General features: G+C 40.9%; 1 protein-coding gene across 3 annotated transcripts in view; it reads right to left on the reverse strand.

Moving 5' to 3' along the window:
* Positions 1-27,853, reverse strand: part of PLD5 (phospholipase D family member 5) — a 430,516-nt gene that overhangs the window by 337,845 nt on the left and 64,818 nt on the right. For 2 of the 3 annotated variants that reach the window (XM_025394623.1, XM_025394631.1), the window contains exon 1: positions 26,740-27,269. The exons of the other annotated variant lie outside the window; for it this stretch is intronic. In XM_025394623.1, the coding sequence (XP_025250408.1) occupies positions 26,740-26,742 (3 nt within the window). In that variant the 5' untranslated portion in view covers positions 26,743-27,269. Of the gene's footprint in view, positions 1-26,739; positions 27,270-27,853 lie in introns of those variants that run through there. 3 annotated transcript variants of the gene reach the window in all.

Below are 27,853 nucleotides of genomic sequence, written 5' to 3' on the forward strand. Positions count from 1 at the left end.
CAACAAATCAAAACTAAGAAAGTACAAAAATATGGAATGCCTGTGCACAGCAGACAATAAATGTAAATGCATCAGGAAAATGGGAGATAAAAGAGGTGTTCTAGAGAGAAAAGCCTTGTACTGAGCTTGAAGCTGAGATGGGGTACATGGATAAAAGTGGGGTGCAGTGGAAGAGCAGGAAGTGTCATATCTGAAAGGACAGAATACTGTGGCAAAATACCTGAGCTATCAGAAGCATGCTCTGTCCCTCATACTCAGACACTCGTGACCTGGTGACCCTGCGCAAATAATCTACACTATTTGGTCTTCAGTTTCTTCATCTATAAAATGGGAATAGCCAGGCACAGTGAAGCACTGAGGTGGGAGGATCACTCAAGCCCAGGAACTCAAGACCAGCCTGGGTAACACATTGAGACCCCGTCTTTATTTTTAAAAAATGAGAATAAACAAACCCATCAGGCATCTCACCAGAAGATGCTATCAACAGCACCCTGTTTGGAACTCCTCTTATCAGAATTGACATTCACACTATTTCTGGGAATGCTAGGTTCCATGAGAAGGACATGGTCATATTCACTGCTCCACCTCCACTGCCTATCAGAATGCCCAGCACATAACAAGGGTTCAATGAATATGGGGTAAATGAAGCCAGAAAAAGGCGCTCTAACACACAAGGGCAATGGTTTATTTTCCTGCTGCCATCATTGTCTGATACAATCTTACCCATGCAAGTATAGTTTACCTATTCCTTCCTCAGATGAAATTGATGCCAACAAACTCCTCACAACATGTTTCTTCATATGTAAAAAGCAGAAAAGGAGTAATCAATAATAAAGGTGATAACACTGAGGAGCATCCGTGGCTGGACTCTGCTCAGTGTTTGCATTACTGCTGCTCATGAGAGTAAAAGTAAGTGTTTGTAGTCCCTTCTCTACAGCTAATCCCTTCCCTTAACTCCCTCTTATTTTCCATTTATTTTACAATCCCTCTCAATCTGGCTCCTGCCCCACCCCACTACGCTCTACTGATAATGTTACTACGTCTCTTCTAAATACTAAATCTAATGGCTCTTATTAGCCATCAGTTTGCCTGAGGTCCCATAACACAGTTCTCCTCTTACTTTTTTTTCTGACTAAACTGAGCTGATGCCATGACTTCTAAGACCTGACTGATACTCGGATGATCCAAATCCTTTATCTACCCTTATTACATGGAAAATTTCAAAATATACCCAGATTTTTTCTCTGGCCACCTCAAATTTCATATGTGTAAATCTGAGTTTATAATCCCACCTTCTCCTTTTCCCAAACTTATTCCAAATTTCCTTGCTCCCTCATGGAAAAAAAAAATCAGTGTGATTTTTGTCACCCTAATGCTTCAAATCCACTGAAATATCACGTTTTATTCATATCACCCGAGGAGTTTCTCCCAAATTGGGTTCCCTCTCTCAGGTCCACTGTCATGGCCTTCATTTAGAAACTAATTGCTCACTGCTTTTCAAAAGCCAGAGAATAAGCTTGTTGCTTCAGAATGTTTGTATAGCAGCTCACAGACAACTCCTTTCTATTCCCACCTCTAGGAATAAAAACCTCATAGAGCAAAATGTTTCCCAGTATTTTAAAAATACAATCATGTGTTGCTAACCGGGTGTGCTGGCTCACGCCTGTAATCCCAGCACTTTGGGAGGTCCAGACAAGTGGATTACCTGAGGTCAGGAGTTCAAGACCAGCCTGGCCAACATGGCAAAACCCCATCTGTGCTAAAAATACAAAAATTAGCTGGGTGTGGTGGCGCATGCCTGCAATCCTAGCTACTAGGGAGGCTGAGGTAGGAGAATCGCTTGAACCTGGGAGGCAGAGGTTGCAGTGAGCTGAGATCGTGCCATTGCGCTCCAGCCTGGGAGGCACAGCAAGACTCCGTCTCCAAAAAAAATACAATCATGTGTTGCTCAATGATGGAGACACGTTCTGTGAAATGTGTCACTAGGTGAATTAGTCCTTACATGAACATCACGGAGTGCACTCGCGCAAACCTAGATGGTACCGCCTACTAAACTCCTAGGATATATGGTAGAGCCTCTCTCTCTTAGGTCACAGACCTGTGTAGCATGTAACTGTCCTGAATACTGCAGGTAGTTATAACACAATGATAAGTATTTGTGTATCTAAGCAAAGAAAAAGTCAGCTAAAAATACAGTATAAACAATTAAAAGGGTATACCTGTATAGGGCGCATACAATAAATGGAGCTCGCAGGACCAGAAGTTGTTCTGGGTGAGTGAGTGAGTGCGGGTGAGTGAATGTGAAGGCCTAGGATATCACTGTATGCTACTATAGACTTTATAAACACTACATGCTTAGGCTACACTACATTTGTATTTAAACATTTTTCTTTCTTCAATAATAAATTCACCTTAGCTTACTGTAACTTTTTTTTTTTTTTTTTTTTGAGGCAGAGTCTCACTCTGTTGCCCAGGCTGGAGTGCAGTGGTGTGATCTCAGCTCACTGCAAGCTCCGCCTCCGGGGTTCCCGCCATTCTCCTGTCTCAGCTTCCCGAGTAGCTGGGACTACAGGTGCCCGCCACCACGCCCGGCTAATTTTTTGTATTTTTAGTAGAGACAGGGTTTCATACTGTTAGCCAGGATGGTCTTGATCTCCTGACATTGTGATCTGCCCACTTCGGCCTCCCAAAGTGCTGGGATTACAGGTGTGAGCCACCGCGCCCGGCCTGCTTATTGTAATTTTTTTAGTCTATAAACTTCCTAATTTTTTAACTTTGACTCTTGTATTAAGACAACTTAAAATACAAACACACCGTACAATTGTACAAAAATATTTTCCTTCTTTGTATCCTATTATTTTGTATTTAAAATTTTTAACATTTTAAATGTTTTTGTTAAAAACTGAAATACAAACACAAACATTGGCCTAGGCCCACACAGGGTCAGGATCATCAATGTCACTGTCTTCCACCTCCACATCTTATCCCACTGGAAGGCAGTCAGGAGCAATAACCCGCACAGAGCTGTCTACTGATATGATAACAATGCCTTCTTCTGAAATACCTCCTGGAGGACCTGCCTGATACTATTTTACAGTTAACTTTTTTTTTCTTTTTTTTTTTTTAAACAAATAGGAGTACACTCTAACATAGCAATAAAAAGTATATAGTAAATACATAAAGCAGCAATATAGTCATTTCTTGTCATTATCAAGTATTGTCAAGTATTATGCCCTGCATGTCAGGGTATGGGCTATGCTTTTGTAAAACTGGTAGTACAGTAGGTTTGTTGACGCCTGTACCACCACAAACACATGAGTAATGCATTGCACCACCACATTACAACTATAATATCACTAGGCGATCAGAGTTTTCCAGCCCACTACGATCTTACAGGACTGATATCATACATGTGCTCCGTCATTGACCCAGACATTGTTACGTGGGGTATGACTGTAAGTATATATGTGAGGCAAATCTCCTCAGCTTAAAACAGGAAATACAATATAAGCAATAACAAAAAAGTACATTTGTATAGCTTACACAAATCTATTCTTAGATTATTGGGACAGAGACTAATGGTTAACCAAACCTATTTCTTTTTCTTGGGAACACTGTTAGGCTGCATTTCCCAGTCGTCTGGGTAGCTATATGCCTGAGTTCCAGCCGGTGGCATGTGAGCAGAAGTGATGTGCGCCACCACCAGGCCTAGCCAGTAAGGACTTTTCCATGCCCAACCCACCATGCTTTTTACCCATCCACAGCTTGGCTTACTGAAGGTAAGCACCTTGGAAGCAACACACTGAAGGACACAGAGCCAAAGATGGAAGAAGCCCAAGTTCCTGAATCACCACTTAGAGAAAAGCCACTTCCCAATCAGGAAAACTCATCTCAAACTTTATCTGAGCAAGAAATAAACGTCTATTGTACAAACTCATGGATATTTTGAGTTTTATATGTCACAACAGTTAGAATTACCTGGATCAACACACAATTACGAATTAGAATTGTTATTATCAGTATATTATGTCATTCATTTGGGGGATCAAAAGTCTCAAGGATACTGTAGAAAGTATCTAGAGTTTAATTCCAGAGGACATCAACAGTAATAATATTTTACTAATAACAAAATTATTAATATAACCAAATAACATTGTCACTTTGGTGCATTTCTTTACATTTTTATCAGGAGATGCATCATGTCTTCCACAGTATCTACACTATTGTGCATCATCTATATTAACAAGCATCAAGTCTCATAAAGGTTTGTTCTACCATGATTAAATTTAACATCATGTTAACTCTAGGAACAGTGAAAAGCACAATGGTGGCAGATGGGAACATGAAAAGCTTTCTAGTTCATCTTAATACTTTTGAATCAGCAGGTCTTAAACTCTTGGAAATTTTACAAAGCAGAAACTCCACCATCCCATATGGAAAGCTAATTGCTTTCCTTTTTAACGTATTTATTCTTAGACCAGTCTGTGCATCATCTGGAGCAGACTGATGATTAGCTGACAAAATTGTTTTATCTTGCCTACTGGCACCAACAGACAGCACAGAGCCTTTGAAAGTTGACTTTAACTGCCACTGCACACCAGAAACGGATGTGTGCTTGCAAAGGCAGCTGTCTTTTTCCCCATTCTTTTCCCCTATTTTAATGATCAGATCTGATTAACCATTTCTTCAATGTTCTTGATAGTGTTTATCTGGTCTATATAGCAAAAATATGAGCTGTAGAGATGGTAGGACCAGGGAGGTTAAAAAAATTGTAACCAGACTAGAACAGAGCTGATTTCCATATGAACTTCAAAGCTAAAATGGTGGAAATTTCACCCTAAAGAATTTCCAGAAACTTCCAAATACACTCCTGTGATATTTTTCTATCCACTCATTGTCTTCATTTTAAGCAGGCACACTGAATTCTAACAGACTGTTAGGGAAAAGTAGGTACACTGAAACCTCCTCCAAGAAACAACTATTTTAGACTCTTTGATACAGTGAGCGTTTAAAATAAATGAAAATACACTTCGCTGAAATCTGGTGGATGAGAGGAACAAAAGCCAAAATCACTTCCTATTTTGCCTTCAACTGCCTTGGCTTATAATCCAATTGTAGAGTCTCACAGTTTTGTTCTATATGAGGAAATATTTATTCTCTGGCTAGAAAAAGAGCTCAACTACCCTTCCAATATTTATTCTAGAACAGAAATTGTTTTACTAGGTACAGAGTTACCAGTGAACAGTGGTTGGAAAAAAAGGATGGGAGCTTCAGGCCTGCTGTAGAAACTCCTTAAACTGGCTAACCAGGCAAGTTTCCTGTCTTTGCAAAATGTCAGGTTATCTTTCAAATTCACGAGCATAACGCATGACCTCAATCAGCTCAGCGCTCAGCTGCAGCTTACCTATTCATCAAACATCACAGTTAATCTAAGCAGCTTTGCTTCCATAACCCAAAGCTCCCTATCCTATATGTTTTTCAGTACTTTGTAATCTCATATTGTAATTCTATACTAAAGAAGAAGAAGAAAAAAAAAAACCTTGTAGAACAAACCCTTAATTGTACTGATTTTATGATTAGAAGAAACAGGACAGGAGATAAAGGAACAAGAAGGGAAGAAGTCACGACGACAAAAATTTACTCTAGTGAAACAAATGGAAAAATACTTAAGCATGACAAAGAAATCACAAAATTGTTCCTTTAGTTAGGGTCAGCAGTCGTTCCCCTCGGTGATGAATGTCGAGGCTTCCAGGCAAAGGTTCTCAGCTCTGTCTCAGGCATAGACAGTCCATCTCCTCTGCAGATGGATGTGGCCCTGCCAGGCTGGATGACATTTCACAGTCCCTTCAAGCCTCATGATGCCATGGTTCTGTGAACAGCAAGCTACAGTTCAAAGGTGAATGACCACGATTTCTCATCTGATGAGAAATCAGAATGCCACAAATAATATTGAAATGAAAAGGAACGCTTGATTGTAAAAAAGTTCAAATAACCCTCAAAGCCAAACAGAATTTCCCTGGATGTTGATCCAACTTTAACATCTGCCAAAAAGCAGTTTAACTTCAGTTTGGCAAAACACTTGTGCATTTAACTCAGGGACAAGAATGCAACCTCACTGGGAATAATTTAGCCCACATGAAAGCAAATTAGCAGCCTAATTGTGGGGACTGTAATTAACAATAGAAATAATCTTTTTAAAATTTGTTTTAACTTAATTTTTAATTTTTTTTTTTTTAAGAGACAAGGTCCTGCCATGTTGCACAGGCTGGTCTCGAACTCCAGGCCTTAAGTGATTCTCCTGCCTCAGCCTCCCAAAGTGCTGGGATTACAGGCATGAGCCACAATGCCCAGGCTTGGAAATGTTCCTTACGCATTTATCAACATGGCTGCAGCTATCTATAATAACCCAGGAAAAGTGCATGAAATATTTTAATTGGCTTTCTGACTGATTACCATTTTTACTTCTTATCATGAGTACATTCCTAGTGGCATCTAAATCATTGTTTCCTTTCTGTGTTCAAGACTAATCACTCCTTCTGTGTGTTTTAAATCACCATGAGATTCTGGCAACAAAGTAAAAGTAGAAATCTGAATTTATGGATTATAATGTTCATTGACTCTACTCCTCCTTCAAGCAAATAAAATTTATAGATGCAATAAGAAACAAAAATATCTGATACGAATGTAATTTTCTTCCTAGGGAAAACTCAGAATTCGTTTTTAGGCCATTTGTTTTGTAGCCAACTCATGCCCCTGCCCCACAAACACACAGATATACAAAATTATTCTACTGTCCTTTCCATGATCAAGCATTAGCCTTGCATCGGGCCAAGTTGCACAGACATTTTTTTAGTGGCCTCTTTTTCCCCTTAGGCTCCATCAGTCTTTAAAGGGCCAGGAATCCCAAAACACCACTAGAATTCCATGTAGTTCCCTCAAGTTCCTGCATGGATGTCAGGCCTAGCTCATAGCATCCCAGTGTCTCAGTCTGTTTGGGACGTCATAACAAAGTACTATAGACTGACTGGCTTAAACAACAGAAATTTATTTCTCACAGTTCTGGAGGCCGGGAAGTTCAAGATCAGGGAGCTGACTGGTTTGTTTCCTCAGTGAGGGTCCACTCCCGGGCTTGCAAAGGGTCACCTTCTCAGTGAATCCTCAGTGAATCCACGGCAGAGAGAAAAAGAGCTCTGGTCTCTCTTCCTCCTCTTGTAAGAGCACTAATCCCATCATGGGGGCTCCACCCTCATGACATCATCTAAAGCTAATTAGCTCTCAAAGGACACACCTCCAAAGAGCATCACGCAAGGCTTCGAGTTCCAATATATATATTCTTGGTGGACACACACTTTCCATCCATAACACCCAGAAATGAGCATGAATAACCCATGTGCTTGCCATCCACCCCTTACGCCTACTCCTAGTGGTGGGCTGGTTTCTCTGCGTTGGCTATCTGTCCTTTCCAACAATGAAGTCCCTGTCCTAAACTGCCCAGGACCCAAAGCCCTCCCTTCTACCTGCTGGTCCCCCTCCTCTGACTGCAGCCTGACCCTCAGTTGGGAGCAGACATCACTCACAGGCACTCGTCTAACTTGCTAGCTCACAGCTTTGAGTTCAATGGTGGGCTCCTCATCATTGGGCTCTAGGCAAGCATCAGGGCTAGATGAAGTCTGAACATGTCTGGATGCACAAGCACCATGCCCCTTGCCTGTCCCGCAGCGGCTCCTGAGTGAGCATCTCGAGTTCTGTCAATGCTTAGTTTTCATCACCTGTCTGCTTTGGGAGGCAGGAAATGTTCCTGCACCCAGCATCTCCTCTGGCTCTGTCTTCCCCGAAGCTGACCACATGCCTCATGTCCAAGCCTCAGGTAAAAAATCATAGTGAAATATACATAACATAAAATATACCGTCTTAACTATTTCTAAGTGTACAATTTAGTGGCATTAAGAACATTCACAGCCGGACATGGTGACTCACACCTGTAATTCCAGCACTTTGGGAGGCCAAGGCAGGCAGATCACAAGGTCAGAAAATGGAGACCATCCTGGCTAACACGGTGAAACCCCATCTCTACTAAAAATACAAAAAATTAGCCAGGCATGGTGGCGGGCGCCTGTAGTCCCAGCTACTTGGGAGGCTGGGGCAGGAGAATGGAGGCAGAGCTTGCAGCGAGCCGAGATCGCGCCACTACGCTCCAGCCACAGAGTGGGACTCTGTCTCAAAAAAAAAGAACATTCACATTGTTGTGCAACCATCACTCCCATCCAGAACTCATTTTGTCATGCAAAACTGGAACTCTGTATGCACTGAACAATAATTCTCCATTTCCCCCTTTCTTCAAAGAAACAGTTTTGATGTAAAAGTCACTGCATAAAACAAGCCTGGGTCAACCCAGAGGCTTTAAAGAACACAGATACTTGTTAAGGCGCTTGGTCAACATGATCTTTTTTAAAGGATTAGAGGCCACCATGGATAATCTTTTCTAGGGACTGAGGATAAGAGATGAGTCGGTTCCACATGATAGATTTAATTACTATCATCCACATCATTCCGCCTAAGCTCTTCCTATTTCACTCTCGCTTGGCTCTCAAACGATAAAATATGTGGTGTGTGTGACGCTTGCTTTTGGTACACCATGATCCTGCTATACTTCTCATCCATGGCTTATTTACACACCTTCTTTTAACTACTTGAAGGGGAAACAAACACAACAGAAAGAGCAATGACATTTTTCAACTGTCACCTGCCAGACAGATTTAATTGTGTAAACAAGGTAACAGAAATTTAAGTCACATATATGCGAATAGTCAAGCATCTGGTTATTTTGGAGAGAACCAAAATAACTATCCCTTCATCTGTGTTAACTCTGACTCCAATAGCTCTAGAAAACCAGATGTCCTAAGTATTTTTACTCCGTGTCACAGAAAATTAGCCCACTAAGTCATAACTGTGTAAGAAGATTATAAAGTTAGGGAAGGTCTCTGCACTGTTGCTCACTTAAGTATCCTAATCCTACCATAAGAGGTAAGTCAATGACAGCCATAGGAATCCTACAAGGGAATCTGAGAAGCCACCTGTTCTGCTCACCCATAAGCTAAAGTGACATCATCCAGCATCACCAGCCACAGGAAATGGGGTGTAACAATAGTGGAAGTCGGGGACAGTGGTTCATGGAATGATGAAAGTGATAAAACTACATGTTCTAATTAGTGCGGCATTGTGACTGATAAACTTTTACCCCATTTACTGTATATAATGAACTAGGGGCAATTACGGTAGTTACTTTACAGCATAATATTTTTGTTTTGTTTTACACTTTTCACCAAGACTTTTTCCAGAAACTACTGGGTAGGATAGGAAGAAGGACATGGAATAGCATCAAGAGGAAATTCAGACACTACCAAGGATAAAATATTAGAAGGAAGCTATTCATTCCTACTGGAAATCAAAGGAGAAAACAAGCTTAGACAAGGCTATAGTGGAGGCTGCCAACGTAGGGGACACTCCTTGTGAAGTCTAATGGACCACACCGTAATATGGAAGGGGTCTTCATTCACACCTCTGTGTGGTCTCTGTCCCTGCTCAATGCTCATAAATGGAAGGTGTGTCTTCAGAAATCTGTCATCTAAAGCTGGGGCTTAAAGCCACCAGTGGATTTCTGAGACCTTTATCCACGAGACACACAGGTTTAAGTACAACCACCCAGGAGCAAATGACATTCTCCTCTTTATCCAAGACAAGCCTTGGAACACTCGCCTGGCTTGAAGCCTAGGAGGCTGCTGAGTGTTGGAGGTCACACGGGTAGGCACCATCTCCACTCTCTTGGGCATTTTTGTCTATTTTTCCCAATTACATTTGTGATGTGGGAAGGCCAAATGGAAAACCACAGGGGAAAAGCTACAGGAAGAAAAAAAGAGAAAAGCCAAAGAGGCAAAAGGCAGACTTTCACAGGAAAATGTGGCCATTTAAAATGAGACCAAGAGATACGAAGATGGGATTTTTTGGATTTAAAAATCACACTCGGAATCCTGCCGACTTGACATGGTGCCCTTCTCATTCCCATGTCAAAGTTTCTGTGGCAGATGGCAAGGAGCACAATGACCCAAAAATGTCAACCCTTTTTTCTTATAATAAAGAGAAGCTATCGAAAATACACAAAACAGTGGAGGGGGAAAAAAGCAAAAAGGAACTGACTGAGAGCCCTTATTCTGCAGGAATGGGGCGATACATTCTGGTCCCCTGAAGTTCTGATTCTTTCATAAAACATAGTTTATGCTCAACAATGATGGTGACTTTATGTGTCTCACCTTTGAAAGAATTCCCCTCTCAGGACAGCCATTCTTGCCAGGCTTTTGTGCACTCCTCAGAACTCATATTTAATCTTAAGATAGAGAAATAGACATGTTTGTGCTGGCTCCCTTTTTATGCAAATATAGCAATCTAAACATATTGTTCTGCAACTTATTTTTTTCCATTTAATATATTGAGGATATTGTTCTGTAGTTATTCATCTATTTATTCATTCAATAAATATTTATCAAATACCTACTAGAAGCAATGAATTGACCCAGACATTTGGCACAGCAGTGAACAAACTAATGTCTTTGCTCTGGAGAAGCTAATGCTTAGTAGAGGGGATCACAGGACACATCAGGGTCCAATAAATATGTACTATATCCAATAGTAATACGTATTACTCTAAAAACTTAAAGCAGGGTTTGGGGAGGGGGAAACTTGCTTTATGTGAGGATATTTCGGTAGTGGCCTCAAGACAAGATCAAGCAGCTATCAGAGGAAAGTCGCCCAGACAGAAAGAAGAGCACATGCAGAGGTCCTGAGACCAGCGTGTGATTATCCACACTGAGGAGCAGCAGGAGGTCACCATGACTGCCATGGAGTAAGTAAGGGAGAGTGATAGAAAATGAGGTCAGAGAATGAGGAGGAAGGCAGATTACATAGGCTCCTGTAGCCTATGGTCAAACATTTGGCTTCTACTCTGAGTAAGATGGAAAGTTGCTAGTAAGTCGAGAGTGGAGGAGGGACCTACAAGATGTACATTTCAGAAGACTGATCATTCTGACTGCTATGCTAAGACGCTGCAGGCAGCAAGGCTGGAAACAAGGAGACCCATTAGGCCACAGTTACCACAGTGTAGGCAGAAGGGGAGGCTGGCATGGACCAGCGTCGGTAGACATGGTGGGTGGTGGTCAGTTTCTGGATACCTCATGAACATTGGGCTGCCAAGAATTGCTGATGGACTGCTTGTCAGGAGTGGAAGAGAAGAGCCAAGGAGACTCTGCTTTCTAGCCTGAGCTACTGAAAAGAGAGAGTCGTTATTTACTGAAACGGGAAAAGCAAGCCTGGGACAGGAGAGGTGATCAAGACATTGTTTTAGACAGGGTAGGTGTGATATGCCTAGCAGAGTTCCAAGTGGAAATGCCAAGGAGGCTACAGATATATGAGTCAGGAAGCAATGAAGAGGCTGGGGAGGGGCATACCTATGTAGGAGCTGTCATCATATAGATGGTGTTCTGAGACATGAATTCATTGGCATAGGTTACCTATGGTCTATTCAGACTTCCCTTGTTTTTTGTTTTATTTATTTATTTATTTATTATTATTATTATTATTTGAGATGGAGTCTCACTCTGTCGCCCAGGCTGGAGTGCAGTGGCGCAATCTCGGCTCACTGCAAGTTCTGCCTCCTGGATTCAAGTGATTCTCCTGCCTCAGCTTCCTGAGTAGCTGGGACCACAGGCGCCCGTCACCTCGCTCGGCTAATTTTTTGTATTTTTAGTAGAGACGGGGTTTCACCGTTTTAGCCAGAATGGTTTTGATCTCCTGACTTTGTGATCCGCTCACCTTGGCCTCCCAATGTAATTTTATCTTATTAAAGTTCGGGGTACAAGTGAAGGATGTGCAGGTTTGTTGCATAGGTAAACATTTGCCACGGTGGTTTGCTGCACCTATCAACCCATCACCTAAGTTTTAAGCCCGTATGCATTAGTTATTTTTCCTGATGCTGTCCCTCCCCACTTCCCAGCCCCCTTTTTTTAAACAGCTGCACAATAAGATGTTTATATTAAATTGAAATGAAGATAACTGCTTTGACAAAAAGTCGGAACACACAGTAGTTAGTCAACCCAAATTATTCATGGATTTCCTTTTTTTTCCTTTTTTTTTTTTTTTTTTTTTTAGACAGGGTCTCGCTCTGTCGCCCGGGCTGGAGTGAGTGGCGCGATCTCAGCTCACTGCAAGCTCCGCCTCCCGGGTTCCCGCCATTCTCCTGCCTCAGCCTCCCGAGTAGCTGGGACTACAGGCGCCGCCACCTCGCCCAGCTAGTTTTTTTTGTATTTTTTAGTAGAGAGGGGGTTTCACCGTGTTATCCAGGATAGTCTCGATCTCCTGAGCTCGTGATCCGCCCATCTCGGCCTCCCAAAGTGCTGGAATTACAGGCTTGAGCCACCGCACCCGGCCATGGATTTCTTATTTGCAAATTCATCTACTTGCTAAAATGTTTTGTAACCCTAAAATCGATACTCACAGGGCTTTGACGGTCATTTGCAGTCATGTGCAGAGTGGTGAAAAATCTGAGTCCCTAGTGCATGCACTCCCAGCTGAGGTCAAACAAGGTGACACTCTGCTCTCTGGTTTCCGCTCGGCTGCTATAATCTTTTTGTGATCTATTAGAACGCTAAAACCACAAGGTCTTAGCATCTGTGTGCCTTTTGTTGGTGATTAGGCTGTTTAAAATGTCCCCCAGGTGTAGCATTGAAGTGCTGTATAATGTTCCTAAATGCCAGGAGGCTGTGACATGCCTTATGGAGAAAACATGTATTTTACATAAGCTTTGTTCAGGCATAAGTTATAGCACTGTTGGCTGTGAGTTCAGTGTTAACGAATCAACGATATGTATCAAATAAGGTGTCTTTAAACAGAAACACACATAAAACAAGGTTATGTATTGACCAGCTGAAAAAAATGTGACCAGAGGCTTGGAGAAGCCTAGCCTTGTATTTCCTATAAAAGCAATTGGTCAGCATCCACTAATTCAGTGTTTATGGTGACTTTACATTTATGTATGTATGTAACTGCTAGAAGTAATGAGAATGTACTTACTTTTAGTTCTTTTCTAGCTTTGACATGGGAAGCATAAGATTAAAGTTACTTTAGAGAAATCATGACCACTACTCTGTGCCTTAAAGTAGAATCTCATAGAAACCAACCCAGAAAGGTAAGGCTTTGACTTACTTATAAAAAGCAGTAGAGAAAAAAAACTCCATTCACAAGTACAATAATCTGCACACAGTGGATCCTCAAAAAATGTCTGACAACTTTCAAAATCCATTAGAGTATCTAATAGCCTTCCCTATCAGAAAAGTGTTCTTGTGTCTTACCCAAATCCCCAATGCCATTAAAAGCCCACCCCCTCTTTCTGTTCACGGGAGGAATGGAAACTCGATGGTCACCAGCTTCTGCTACAACAATCCTTCAGACACTCAAATGCATATTAAATCACTCTATGCTTCTCCATTTCCAAAGTAAAATAATCCCATTTACTTTAACATTTCTTTCATAGGTCTTATTTTTCGTCCTCTAATCATCTAAATGGCATTCATTCCACTTGGAAACGCAATCACATCATTCTTTTTGCCCTGCCAAAAAATCCATTCAGAATTGCAATTTTCATCTCCTTGCCTCCAGAGTCCACATGCCCGTCATAAATGTTTAAGTGGTAGGGTCATTTTATATCAAGATCTCCATGAGCAACTGTTTTAATATGTAATTGTTCTTAGAATTCACCTTTTTAAAAAAAAAATTTATCTTTACGACAAAACCAAGTTAATTATTAAAGACAATAGCTCAAATCCACAGACCCAAAAAGCCTTTTATTCAAAGGATGCAGACAAAAAAAGTATGACTGAAGACAACCAGCCTATAAATGCAAGCTAATTTTAAAGAGATTTGATGTTTACTGAGCTAAGTTTTTAGAATATGCTCACCTTAAGGGGTTAAGGATTTGGATACAAGCTCATGTGCCACTTGCTTTAAGTTCTAACTGGCAATGTGTCTTGTCATTGCCTTAGTGTTCAACTTTTGAAAAACAAAAATCTTACAGTTTAGACCATCAAGAGGTTGCACCATGTTCTACCCACTACCACGGAAGCAAATATTTCTATTACATTTGATATTTATTCTAAGACATTTTCTAAAAGTCAGAAATTTAAAAGAACAAAAAGAAGCCTCTTGGAATCATGGGTTTGGATTATGAGTCTAAACCATTAGACAACGTATGGTTAGACAAAGCAAGGGAGAATGGGGTATCAGGGGGCCAAACCAGGAGTCCTGAAAGTTGAACCCCTTTGTCAGAGGTTTATATGTGATCTCGGTATGTCACTTCACTTTCTGAGACCTACGTATCCTGAAGAAGGGGAGGTACAAGATGATCTATAAGATCTCTACTGTTTCAAAATTCTGTACTTAAAGAGACCACAATTAGTTGGGACTGGAGGGAGACCAATGATGATGGCACAGATCACACACATTTAAAGCGAAAGTAACTGGGGTGGATCGGTATTTTATTGGCACGTCCCACACACGCCTCTCTTCCTAGTAAGTGACCAGCAGATTTTATGACCATGGCACCCACCTCCTGCCAAAGAAGTGATGCCCTGTGGTTCACTCATCCTCATCCTTTACCCTCCTATCTCTGCTCTGTAAGAATTTAGTTTACAGGTCAGGCATGGTGGCTCACGCCTGTAATCCCAGCACTTTGGGAAGCCGAGATAGGTGGATCACCTGAGGTCAGGCCTGGCCAACATGGAAAAACCCTGTCTCTACTAAAAATACAAAAATTAGCCGGGTGTGGTGGTGTGTACTTGTAATCCCAGCTACTAGGGTGGCTGGGGTAGGAGAATCGCTTGAACCCAGGAGGCAGAGTTGCAGTGAGCCAAGATTCGGCCACTGCACTCCAGCCTGGGCAACAGAGCAAATTTTTGTCTCAAAAAGAAAAAAAAAAAAAAAAAGAATTTAAAAGAATTTAGTTTACAACCATCTAAGTAAGTACTTACTATGTTGTCAGCTTCATCAATATCCTGTGTTTCATAACTATTAACTCATCTAATTCTCATGTCACCCTTTGAACTAGCTATGATTATAAACAAACTGAGGCACAGAGAAGTTAAGAAACGGACCCAAGATCACATCATACCAAGTGCTTGGCAGAGCTGAGTGCATGCTCTCACCACTGTGCTACTGAGTAAGCTCCAGACTCGTTAAGCAACAAATGGTGCTATCGTAGAGGAGCATTACCTCTTCCTTTCATTTTAAAAATCTGCACTTGTCTCTACCCTTCCCATTTTTTACCTTTACAGGAGTCTAAGTTATCATTTATTCCATTGGTTGCAAAATAGTGAAGAGGGTTACAAGAGTTTTGGGGCATTCATAGGCATCCTTGATTATGGTGCCTGATACTAACAAGTAACTTTTTAAAAGTCCCCAAACTCTCCTCTGGATGCACAAGGTATATGAGGTCCACTTGGGGGTAACCCCTAGTCAGGGATGGCATGACAGCATGTATGGTTGTTTGCACATTAGAATTAATATATATGTTAATATATATTATTTATTAATATATAGATTTATATATATATATATTTTTTTTTTTTTTCTGAGATAGAGTCTCTCTCTGTTGCCCAGGCTGGAGTGCAACAGCGCAGTCTTGGCTCACTGCAACCTCTGCCTCCTGGGTTCAAGCAATTCTCCTGCCTCAGCCTCCTAAATAGCCGGGACTATAGGCCTGAGCTGCCACACCTGGCAAATTTTTTTATTTTGAGATGGAGTTTCGTTCTTGTCACCCAGGTTGGAGTGTAATGGTGTGATCTGGCTCACTGCAACCTCCGCCTCCCCGGTTCAAGCGACTCTCTTGCCTCAGTCTCCTGAGTACGTGGAATACTGGCACGTGTCACCACACCCAGCTACTTTTTGCATTGTTAGTAGAGACGGAGTTTCTCCATGTTGGCCAGATTGGTCTTGAACTCCTGACCTCCTCCCTCCCAAAGTGCTGGGATTACAGGCATGAGCCACCACACCTGGCCTTTTGGAATTTTTAACCATTTGCAGTAGTAGTATTTTGGAATAGGTTAAAAGGGGAGTCAGGGTGCTGTCCTAGGTTTCTGCAATTTTCCTGTATCCTCCTTTAATTGATAATTAGTTTCCTACTTTCAGAATTTAACCAACAATCCCTATTTAGGAGTCAAAACTTATGCTTCATTCAAAGTCTAGTTGACAGCCAGCTGCCCCTTCCCCAGCTTGTCACTCTTATCACCCTGTTAATTTCCTTCATTGCACTTATCTCAATATGTATATTTCTGTTTTGTTTATATGATTATTGTTTAGTTCGCTCATGTTTGTTTACATGTTTATTTTGGTTGCCACTGTATCCCCACCACCTGGCATAGCACCTAAGACCTACCAGGGACTTGATAAAATTAAGGTACCTCACTCACTGCTTAACAAATAGATTAAAATGTAGAATGGCTCAAAGACAAGCAAAGTTTATTTCTTGCTCACATAGAGTCCAAGTCAATTGCATGTGGGGAAGGAGCAGGGGAAGGGGGCTTTGTTCAACAAGGTCATTCAGAGACCGAGGCTGATGGTTATCTTCACCATGTTCAACTCATGGCTTCCAAGTAACCTTGGCCATTCAGGGTTTCCCATTCAACCAGTAGAATGGGAAAAAAGCACAGAGGCACATTCACGAGCAGGCCTGGCACAAGCCCACATCACTTCTGCCTACATGTAGTTGGCCTGATCTCAGGCACTAGTGAGAAAATGAAGATTAGCCACGTGTCCAGGAAAAAGAGAAGAGCATAGAATCTGGTGAGCAGCTAGCAGTCCATAAATACCTACTGGTGAATAAACATGAGGGAAGCAGAGAGGAAGAAAGGAAGGCATTTACCATCAAGTTGAGAGATGATGTCTTTCTGCAGAAATGGCTGTTCTATCTGGCCATCCAATTTTCTAGGAAGCACACGATGGGCTACAGGTATAAACAGATGCATTTGTCTTGTCTTTCCCTGGATTAAAACTCCATGAAATCGGCAACTTTTTGTTAAACTCCAGTTTCCCAGAATAAGGGTCATGCCTGCAATAAGTGCTAAATAAATGTGTGAGAACGAAACGAAACAAAACAAAATCCTCCTGTTCCACAAGTATTAAGCGAAAGAGAAACAGGGACAGTGTAAGCCGCAAGCAGGGGAAAGTTCTCCACTGGCCAAGGCTCAGTTTGGGAAACTCCAGATTACAGTTAGGTACTAAATACCTCCTGGGTGCTAAGCCCAGTGTTGGGTGTTTTTGTATATATTTCAATCCTTTAAATATCACTGTACATAACAATTGGAAACACTTAACACATAGAATAGGGGATAAATGGAGCACCTGCCCAAGATACTGGCAAGCAGAAGGAGTTACAGGATATAGTTCAATCTGAGATAAACTAGACAATTACTTGAAACATTCCTTAATAAAAGGAATTTTAGTTTTTTTTTCAGATAGATATTTCTATTCATCCCTTTTTAGGCAGTAGCATGATTTTGAATCACGTTGGTGGAAGGAAATAAGATTTCACCAAGTATGTAGGAGCTTGAAAGTTGGTTGCTGGTCACGGGAATTCATTGGGACCAGCTGACAATGCTGTTCTGTGTTGTGGGGTTGGAATGACCCCTTAGAATGCTGGGTGGGGCAGGCTACACCCCACCTAAGTGTAGTTCCTAAATCATCAGTGCTTGATGTGGAATAAAGACTGAGCATGAGGCTGACTGTATTGTAAACTGATCAGGTATAGACTATAATCCATTTATCATCATCTAATGCAGTTAACCAATTATGAGGGTCAAGTGGACCATATGAAGAGCAAAATTGTATAGACAGTCCTTGCCCTGCAAAGGATCCGGCCCCAGAATCACAGAGATTTTAGCTAAAAGGGATCTGAGATACAAGACACCTGCTACCTTGAGAGACTCATCCACAGACTTCTCTTCCTCCTCTTCCAGCCTTCTTAACTCACAGACTAAACACAATCCACATGCTGAGCATAGAACACTAGGTTTTTTCTGAAAACACTCATCTCTCCCTCTCCCTCACTCCGCCTCCTCCTACTGCTCTGTCCATTACTTTCCTTCACACTTTTAAAATCAGGTCACTCACCCCCTTGATACTGTATGAGTGAAATACAAAGAGAACTGGATTGGGCGATTGCTTAAATTTGTATGTACAAACATGCCCATTCAGCATTATTATAAATAATAACTTGGAAGGAAAATTGGAAAAGCATCCACGTCCATTAAAATGATGAGTTACATTTGTGTGAGTTGTATTTATTGGTATGGAATAGCTATAAATAAGTTGAAAAAATCAGGACTAAGCAGAATGTATAATATTCACTGTTTGTTTCAACAAATATGACATGTGCCATGCAGGGTGCTAGCAATCAACAGTGCAATAGGATAACAGTACAAATAGTAACAATTTAAAATAGTAATAAGTGCTATGAAGCAAAATGCAGGATACTGTGAGCATATAATTGATGAAAGATTTAACCTACTGCCATTAGTAAAAATGTGTGTGGTACGTGCTTAGTACGTGTGTCATGTGTTTTGTGTGTGTATGTGTGTGTGTATGAAAAAGGCTAGATTATATATCTGTCTACATAAAACCAACAGTTGTTAGCCCTAAATGATTTTTCTTTTCGCCATGTTATGAATCTTCTGAAATTACCATGTGTTTCTTTAGCAGTCAGAAAAAAACTTTAAAAAAAATTAATTTAGCTTGCTAAGCTTGTCTTAGTTTCCTCGGTTATAAGTCAGATTTAGAGTAATCAGCCCTTTTTCATCTTCCCTTAAGATTAAATAAGAATTTATATTTCCTGACTTTAGAGTGCATAAGGATATATATTACTTTGACACATTTTAAAGTAACAGTAATAGAAAGCTTTGGAAAAAAGGAGTCAGACACCCGTTTTCCTGAGGAACATGGTGGGCCATCCTAAGCAGGGGAGCCACTGAGCCCACCTTCTGTCAGAGCCCAGGAGGTCTCACCACTGTGCTTGGCAACCCTTTAAAATGGATCCTCTGCCAAAATTGAAGTATCAGTGATATCTCAGTGTGAAAGACCTAGAAAGGCTATTACATTATTTCTGATTAAACTTATTCCTTACAAAGATAAACAGAAAGTTAACTGTGACATATCTGTAATCTTTGCTATTTATAATGTAACTCTGCTAATTTGCAACTGTTTCCAGTACATTTAGTAGCTCAGCTGTAAGCTTCTGTATAAAGCCAAGAGTGAAGCATTCTCTCTGCCACCTCTTGCCGACAACTTAGAGCACCTCTCATGGGAGCACAGAACTCCTCCCCGCTAAGGGCACAAAGTGTCTAGGGCATGGACTCGGTTGCCAAGTGATTTAAAAAATACCCTGGCCAATGCCCATCATAAGACATTCCAAAGGCGTGTCCAAAGACATTCTAAAGCACCAGAGTTTCTTAAAAAATGCTTTTTTTTTTTTTTGTAAACTTCACATACTCATTGTCATGAAAAACTCTATTTAAATAAGAATAAAAAGAACTAAGAAATTCTAAAACATCTCTCAAATTCCACCAATGCTAGTGTGGTGAGCATGTGCCTCAAAATTTCCATCTACGTGTAGCATCCAGGTATTACATCCATTACATCCATGGAGGTACTGTTACATCAATGGGATTATTTGCTTCTTTTTTAAAACAAAAAATGAAGGGTATTGAAAGCTTAAAAATAAGCAGATCTTGATTAGGAATTCTAAATCAGGATCATGAGCTGTCACATGATGGCTTGGGGAACCAGTGATGTTCTATTCTTTGAGCTGGGTGCTAATTACAGGATTGTGTTCATTTTGCAAAAATGTGAGCTGTACATTTATGATTTGTGCACTTTTTCAGTTTTTATGTTATCTTAAAGTCTTTTAACTTAAAAACCCCTGATTAAGTAAATCAACACTCCATACACAGGAGAAAGGCAGGGGAAGGAAACGCTTATGATCCTAAACCAGTAAAGTCAATTTGTATACAGTATTTTTCAGTATCTTAAGAAATTAATCCATTATTTGTTCATGCACTTTCACGCAAATTTGACAGGCAGTTCTTCTAAGTCCTAGATTGGATAAACAGGTATTCCTTATTCTCCGATGGTCTTAAACTTAAGTTGTAAACACAGTTCTGCAAGGAATCTCCATGCCGAATAAACAAAAATTGGGGAAGTCCTAGGTATAGCAACATTGCAATATGGCCTGCCCTTGCTATGACAGAACACGTAAGCTAACAAGCCATACTTTCTATGAACTTATTAAATCAGCCAAATTGTCCATCAGAAATATTAATTCCTATGGATAAGGCGGAAGTTAGTTAAAAAGTGAGATTTAAGTATATACGGATGTGATTCCCCCCTTTTCCCTATCAGGTATTTTATCTATCTCTTAAGACATTTTAATTATATGTTATAAAATATTATATATAATAATATATATTATTATATATTATAAAATATTATATATTATAATAATATATTATTATATATTATAAAAGATATATTTTAATTATATATTAAATATATATTTTATTTTTAGTATTGAAAACAAAATAAGCACAGTGGTAAAATAAAAGAGGAAATTAATCAAGCACTTTTGCAACACAAGCTATTAACCCAAACATGGCAAATTTCAGAATGCAAACAACAAATTTCTCCAAATAGATATGCTCTCCTTACATCTATGTGTAATAGAGCGGGGGCCACATCAAGGACGGTGAATTGGTTGGTGGGTCTTAGGGAGTCTGGACACTTCATAGAGCCAATAAGCAGGTGCCCAGAGCTGAGTCCTTAGGGGTCCAAGATGCGAACTGGGAAGATCATCCACCTCCTGGATGGTTAAATCCAAGGAGTAAGATGGGAAGTTAGAGATGAAGGACAAAGGCAAAAAGTGATCAATGAGGAATGTCGAAGCAAGAAAATGGAAAGGAAGGAAGAGTGAACATAAACCATATCATAGCTTAACCTGAAGTACCTAAGGAAGTTTTGATCTTACTCTTGAGTCTGCATTTACAGGAAGGCATTTAAAGTTGCAGTCAAGGCTATCAACATGAACCACACCACTTCTTTTGTAATCCTATGAGCATCTCTCCAGAGACTTCCTCCAATCTTGAACCTATTTAATTTCTAGGCTATGCAGCTAATTAGATTATTTATCCTAGGTCTTCCATCTATTGCATTGATTTTACCATCAACATCAGACTTAATCAGCCACTACATCAATGGTATTTTCTCTAGCAGCCCCTGTATAGTGGTTTTTGTGTCTTCTCACCTAATGGGACCTGTGCAGCATCCATCATGAATCATCAGTATCCGTGAGGCTGAACAATAGGATAAAAATTTGAACAGAACTCATATTTGCTTATTTTAAGCTTTGCACTTCCTGTAGCCCATCAAGAGTAATTCCTTCCTATAAGACCACAGCAAAATGAATGAGATTACTCACTTCATTATATTGTTGGTATGTGTCATTCATAATTTCTCATGCTCTTGACACCATCTTCAAGGAGAAGCTCAAAGCCAACCAAGACATTCACTTTCCCAAAACTTGTCACCACAATACTTCTTTTTCCAACCAATAGCATCTTAGATCCACCCTATTAATAAAATCACTCATAGCTTTATTCTATGTGCTTTAGTTTTCAAGAACTGGGGAAGAGGGAGGTATTTTGTATGCACTCATTCTCCTCCACATCTTTCTATTCATTTGATCAATGTGGTTACAGGTTATCAATGATCAAGAAAATGGCATTGTAGCCATTAGTAATTTCTAACTATATCTAATTTGTCCTCACTCATTACCTTCAAACTTCTGAAACCTGTGGACATAGGAATATAGGTGCATGTAACCTTCTCTGATCCTCTAGATCCATCTTCTTTTCCTCAGGAACATAATCAAAGGCCTACTTTACACAATAATTACATATATTTCTCCTAGGACACACTACATTGTCACTCACTTCTAAATACCTCATTGGACTTTGGGAACAGACCATAGGACTCATCTCTTATACGGTTATTGATATGTGATATATATTAAAGACATGAAACCTATAGCCTGTTACTCAAAGTCCAATAGAAAATATAAATCATATATAGCTATGTGTTATATATATGTTCTACTATATAGACTCTCAGACTTTTTCTTAATTTATGCTTTATTCATTCAACACCATATAAAACCTACGATGTGAAAGGTTTATGTGAATATTTGTTTCCCCCACCTCCCAAACTCATTTGTTGAACTCTAATCTCCAGTGTGCTAGTATTAGAAGGTAGGGCATGTGGAAGGTGATGAGGTCTTGAAGGCTCTGCCCTCACTAATCAGATTAGTGCCCTTATAAAAGAGACACCAGAGAGCTATCGAGCTCATTCTACCGTGTGAACACACAGCGAGAAGGCATCATCTATTAAGCAGAGAGTTGGCCCTCACCAGACACCAAATCTGCTAAAACCCTGATCTTGGATTTCCCAGTCTCTATAAGGAATTAATTGCTGTTATTTTGTTTGCTTTTTGAGACAGAGTCTTGCTCTGTCCTCCAGGCTGATCCTCTAGATCAGTGGTATAATCTCAGTTCACTGCAACCTCTGCCTCCCGGGTTCAAGTGATTCTCCTGCCTCAGCCTTCCGGGTAGCTGTAATTACAGGTGCCCACCATCACACTGAGCTAATTTTTGTATATTTAGTAGAGATGGGGATTCACCTTGTTGGCCAGGCTGGTCTCAAACTCCTGACCTCAGGTGATCCACCTGCCTCGGCATCCCAAAGTGCTGAGATTACGGGCATGAGCCACTGCGCCTGGCAAATTTCTGTTATGTTATCCAGTCTGATGTGTTTTGCTGGAGCAGCCTGAACAGACTAAGACAGGTGGCATGCCAGGTAATGTAAGAAATACAATGAGGGGGGTTTTATTCACTTTATTTTTTTTAAGCTGCTTGCTTCAAATGCCAGGGTCATTGGTTTCGTCTTTCACATTTCACCTCCAACCAGTGGCCAGGGCAGGTGGATTTTCTTTCACATCATCTCCTGCTTTATTTTTCATTTTCTCTCTACCATTCTAATTTAAATCCATATCATCTTTTACCTAATTTTTAAAGCTTCCTTCTAATTTTTCTCCTTGTCATGGTCTCCTAATTAAACATTCTATTTTAGGCAAACATTATTAATTATTAAGATTATTAATGTAATCTTCACAATGACCCAATGGAGGTAAGAATCATTATTCCCATTTTCCAGGTAAGAAAGCTAAGAATTAAAAAGGTTTCAAAGTTACCATCCAAAATCACACAAGAGTGTAACATAGAAATTTAACTCCCTCCCTGACTTCACCACTATGTAATCTATGCATATAACAAAATTATACTTATACCTCATAAATTTATACCAATAAAAAATTAAAATGAAGAAAAATAAAGAACGCTGGCTATGGTGATGCACACCTGTAATCCCAGCACTTTGGGAGACTGAGGCAGGCGGATGACTTGAGGCCAGGAGTTCGAGGCCAATCTGACCAACATGGTAAAACCCTGTGTCTACTGAAAAATACAAAAATTAGCTGGGTGTGGTGGTGAACGCCTGTAGTCCCGGCTACTCAGGAGGCTGAGACATGAGAATCACTTGAACCTCAGAGGTGGAGGTTGCAGTGAGCTGAGATCGCAACACCGCACTTCAGCCTAGGTGGCCTGGGTGACAGAATGAGATTCTATCTAAAAAGGAAAACAAAAAAGAAATTTAACCCTCTGTCTGAGCAACTTTATATCCTCTTTCCCTACATTAGACTGTCTCCCAGTTAGACAGAGCTGTGTAAGAGAAATTGGTCGAAGTGGGAACATAAGGTGTTCATGAGCAAATGACAAAGCAACTAAGACAGGTGACACTGGGAAGGAAGAACTAAGACAGGTGACACTGGGAAGGAAGAACTAAGACAGGTGACATCGGGAAGGAAGAACTAAGGTGACATCGGGAAGGAAGAACTAAGACAGGTGACATTGAGAAGGAAGAACTAAGACAGGTGACATTGGGAAGGAAGAACAGGAAGAGAGAAATGTCAAAGGTGAGTTGAAATGTCGAGGCTGGGGCACTGAAAGTTTCTGTGACCTGCTGTCAGGCACCCGTCTAGCTCCTGCTCTCTTCCTCTCTACTTTGAAAGGCCGTAGGAGGAGGTGATTTCAGGAGTGAGGGCCCCAGAGCCAGCAGCCATTTATTACCACCCTGGCATTACCCCTCACTAGCTGTGTGCCCTTCAGAAAGCATAGAGCTCTGTGTGCCTTACCTCAATGCAACAGGGGTAGTAATTTTAACATACATACTTAAAAGCAAGAATGGGGATTCCTAAAGGGTTTAAAACACTCAGTACATAGCATGTTATATCCTCGCTATTTGTAAAATATTGAGAACTTCCACACATTTCCCTTGCTTTGAAATAAAGTCATCCGCAATTATGTAATATGGATTTAATTATTTGCATTTCCTTTAAATTTGTAAATAAAATTTAAAAAGTAATCAGAGGCCAGAGCCCAAGCTGGGCTGCCTTATTTGGTATAACATCCAGCAAGTTCTGACATGCTCCTGATTCTAATGAGGTCAAGGAGAGTGTTTTAAACATAGTGAGTGTCTTTTATCCTGGGTAAGATAAGTGATCACATTTGTGTGACGAGAAACATCATTGGTTTCCTTTTCATCATGGAAAGGACTTAATGAAAATCCAATCTATAGATTCACTCCTCTTCCAGTTAGTGATCTCTTACTAAAATGAAAGGTGAAATATGTTTGCCTAGGCAAAAGCCAGGTGGCCAGAATGCCTTCCCTGTTAAATCATTGCCATTTTAGTGTCTGTCATTAAGAAGAGCTCACTTAGACCAAAGCTTTTATTGTAATGTAAAATTGGGTACTTTTTTTCCAACCTTTTAAACAGTAATGAATGAAAATAACCAGAGGATGGCCTGAATGTAAACAGCTTGCAGTCACTGTTAGTTCCCACCGCACCCTCCCACAACCCCAAAGAGAAGTTCACTCTCTTTGGAGGTCTGTACACTTTCATCGGATTGTACTCCAATGATCTCAGCCCCTGACCTGCTCCTCATTTCTCCCTGAATATTGGAAAAGAATATCACTATGCATATATTTATGCCCACACTCAAAGTGTGCTGGCGGGAGAGGGACTCTGCATCTCAGCCCGGTCCTTTATAATCCTTAAAGGAATGTTCTCAGGCTAATGAAGGGAAGAAAGGAATGATTCTGCCTCAAGCATTCAGGCAAAACATTTCAAAGCACTCAGAGTCCCATTTAATCCTCATGCTAGATATGCGGATTATTTATTTTGACCCATCCTGCTGATGGAGAAACAGGTGAGTTTATTTTGACTTCTCAACAGCTAAGAACTGCTCAAATAGATGAGATAAGAGGTACCAGGTGTCAACTAAAGAGGGAAAAATCTGACCTTTGTCTTGGCAGTGATTTCTCTGGTCTGTGTCCCTAGGAATGATCTAGGGATGGTGCGTGAAGGCAAGGAATGAGATGAATGATTCCCATAGATCTGGTTTCCAATTTCCCCCTTTCTGAGTGGTTGGAAAGGCAAACTCACTTCTAAAAATTCCCACCCTCCCTTCATCACCAGTCTCTTCATTCATCTGGATTATAAACAGAAAAATCATTTCCCACACATCAGCTGTGCAGTCAAATAAGTATATTTCAGGCATTCTCTCTCAACAGTAATAGGCTTTATTTTCTCCTCAACATTATGTAATCTTATTTATTATCAATGTCCTTCGTCCATTAATCCTTTCGAGAAAATGTTTAGTGGCCCCACTGTTGCACGCCAGTTCTTCCTCCCATCTCCCGTGTTTTCCTCCTTGTATCATGGGTGATTGGGAGGAGACACTTGGAAAAGACACGCAGAGAGCAGAGACCAGGAGATAAGCACATTGTCACTACCACGGTGAATTCTAAAGCCTCCTCCAAAGACCTCATGTTTACATTAAGGATCACCTCAGCCTGGCAACGTTTGCTTTACTGGATTGAATCAAACAAACTTCCTCCAAAGTCAGATCGTTCTTTCTTTGAAAACTTGGGTTCCTGTTGTTGCTGCCTATGATAGTTTCAAAAGAAAAACAAAAATCACGTGGAAGTTTGCTCTAGTAATTCTTAATGCCTCCAGTAAACAGTGAAGCTCACAGCAACGGCGACAATTCAAAGCCAGCAGCTTAAGCATGAATGGATTGGTACCCCCACACAAACACATCGAGAACACAGACAACTATTTCTTTGAAGAATCTCACGGAAATTACAATTATTTTCAGAGGAAAGAGCGCACTTCAGAGACTACAGGAATCGGGGTTCACATCTGAGGTCACCGTAGGACTGTCCTTCCCCCGCAGAGCCCAGCAAACAGTCCTTATTAATTACAAGGCACCATTACCTCTGACATGAATCATTTTTCAAAGAAAAAAAATCAGTGCTCTGGTGAAAAGAGTGTTCCTGCCCTTCTAATAAAACATGGACAGTGCCTCAGAGCTCAGGTGACTGTTCAGGCTCATGCTACCAACAGCCATTTTCACCAGCAGAGGCTACGTATTCTTTCCCAGGTAACACACTAGGTCTGTAGAAAACTCCAGAGTTTCTTACCATTGTGACCAATCTTCCTTCCCTCCCTGCGGAGTCCAGCAGCCAGGAGCTCTCGCTGATGTGCTGCTTCCCACAGCCTCTGGAGCCTTTGGAAGCAGAGAATGTTTCATGTGGCACCAACGTATCACCACCGATTACATTTCAGTCCCTCAATTGCTGGCCTCAGTGCTTTGGAAATCAGCCAGACTGAGCACGAAGAGAGAAAGGGCTGCAGCTTGCAATTTCAGAATTTCCCCTAGAATGTGCTCTTAAAAACATAGGCCCCTCATTGAGCATTTAAGCAAGCACTGGGGACTGCTATGTTCATTATGTTTCTCCCTCTTTTCCTTTTAAACTGACAGGAGTTGTGTTGCTTGTGGAATGAAATGATAGCAAGATCTCGAGCTGACCCAGGGGAGGCAGGCACCGCGCCGGCGTCCACACACCTCCAACCTGAGCAGAAACGGCTGCGATTCCAATCAGAGTAAAGGAGAATCCTGCCTAGACAAAGACGAGCGAAGAGGGGCAATGCTGACGAGCACTCCATGGTTACAGCAGCTCGGTCATCGGTGGGTGTTTGCTAAGTCCAGACTAAATCATGTGGCGTAGCGCTGTCAAATCTGAACAGGTGGAAAGAAAAGTTCTTTACTCATCAAGGCAGTGTGAGGTGCACAGCTTTAGCTTGAAGAGTATAATCAAAGTTCTTCAAATGCAGGGACCCCCTGTCTTCTCAGATGCTTTAAATCTAGCCTGTGCTGCTCAATTATATTAAACCACGGGGCTCTTTGCTTTTCCTGCGCTTTGGTCACGTTTTATCGTTTAAAAATTTATCTCAGAAGAATTCAATCACACAGCTAGCACACAGCAGCAGCTGAACCTCACCCAAAGCTCAGACCAGGGCTCTTTAGAAAAATAGTACACATAAGCAAAAACATCTGTTGATTGCCAAATTGTTTACTTGCCTTTCCTTCACCATCTGTAAATTTCAGGAGGGCAGGTACCATGCTCTTTTGTTCACATCTGTATCCCCAAGGCAGCACCTGCTCCATTGTAGGATTATTTACTAGCTGAGTTAATATATTGATTTCCCACTACTGTTGGAAATGTTGGCAAAGTCCCACAAATTGGTAAAATT

Source organism: Theropithecus gelada, chromosome 1 (genome assembly GCF_003255815.1).
Source record: "Theropithecus gelada isolate Dixy chromosome 1, Tgel_1.0, whole genome shotgun sequence".
Lineage (NCBI taxonomy): Eukaryota > Metazoa > Chordata > Mammalia > Primates > Cercopithecidae > Theropithecus > Theropithecus gelada.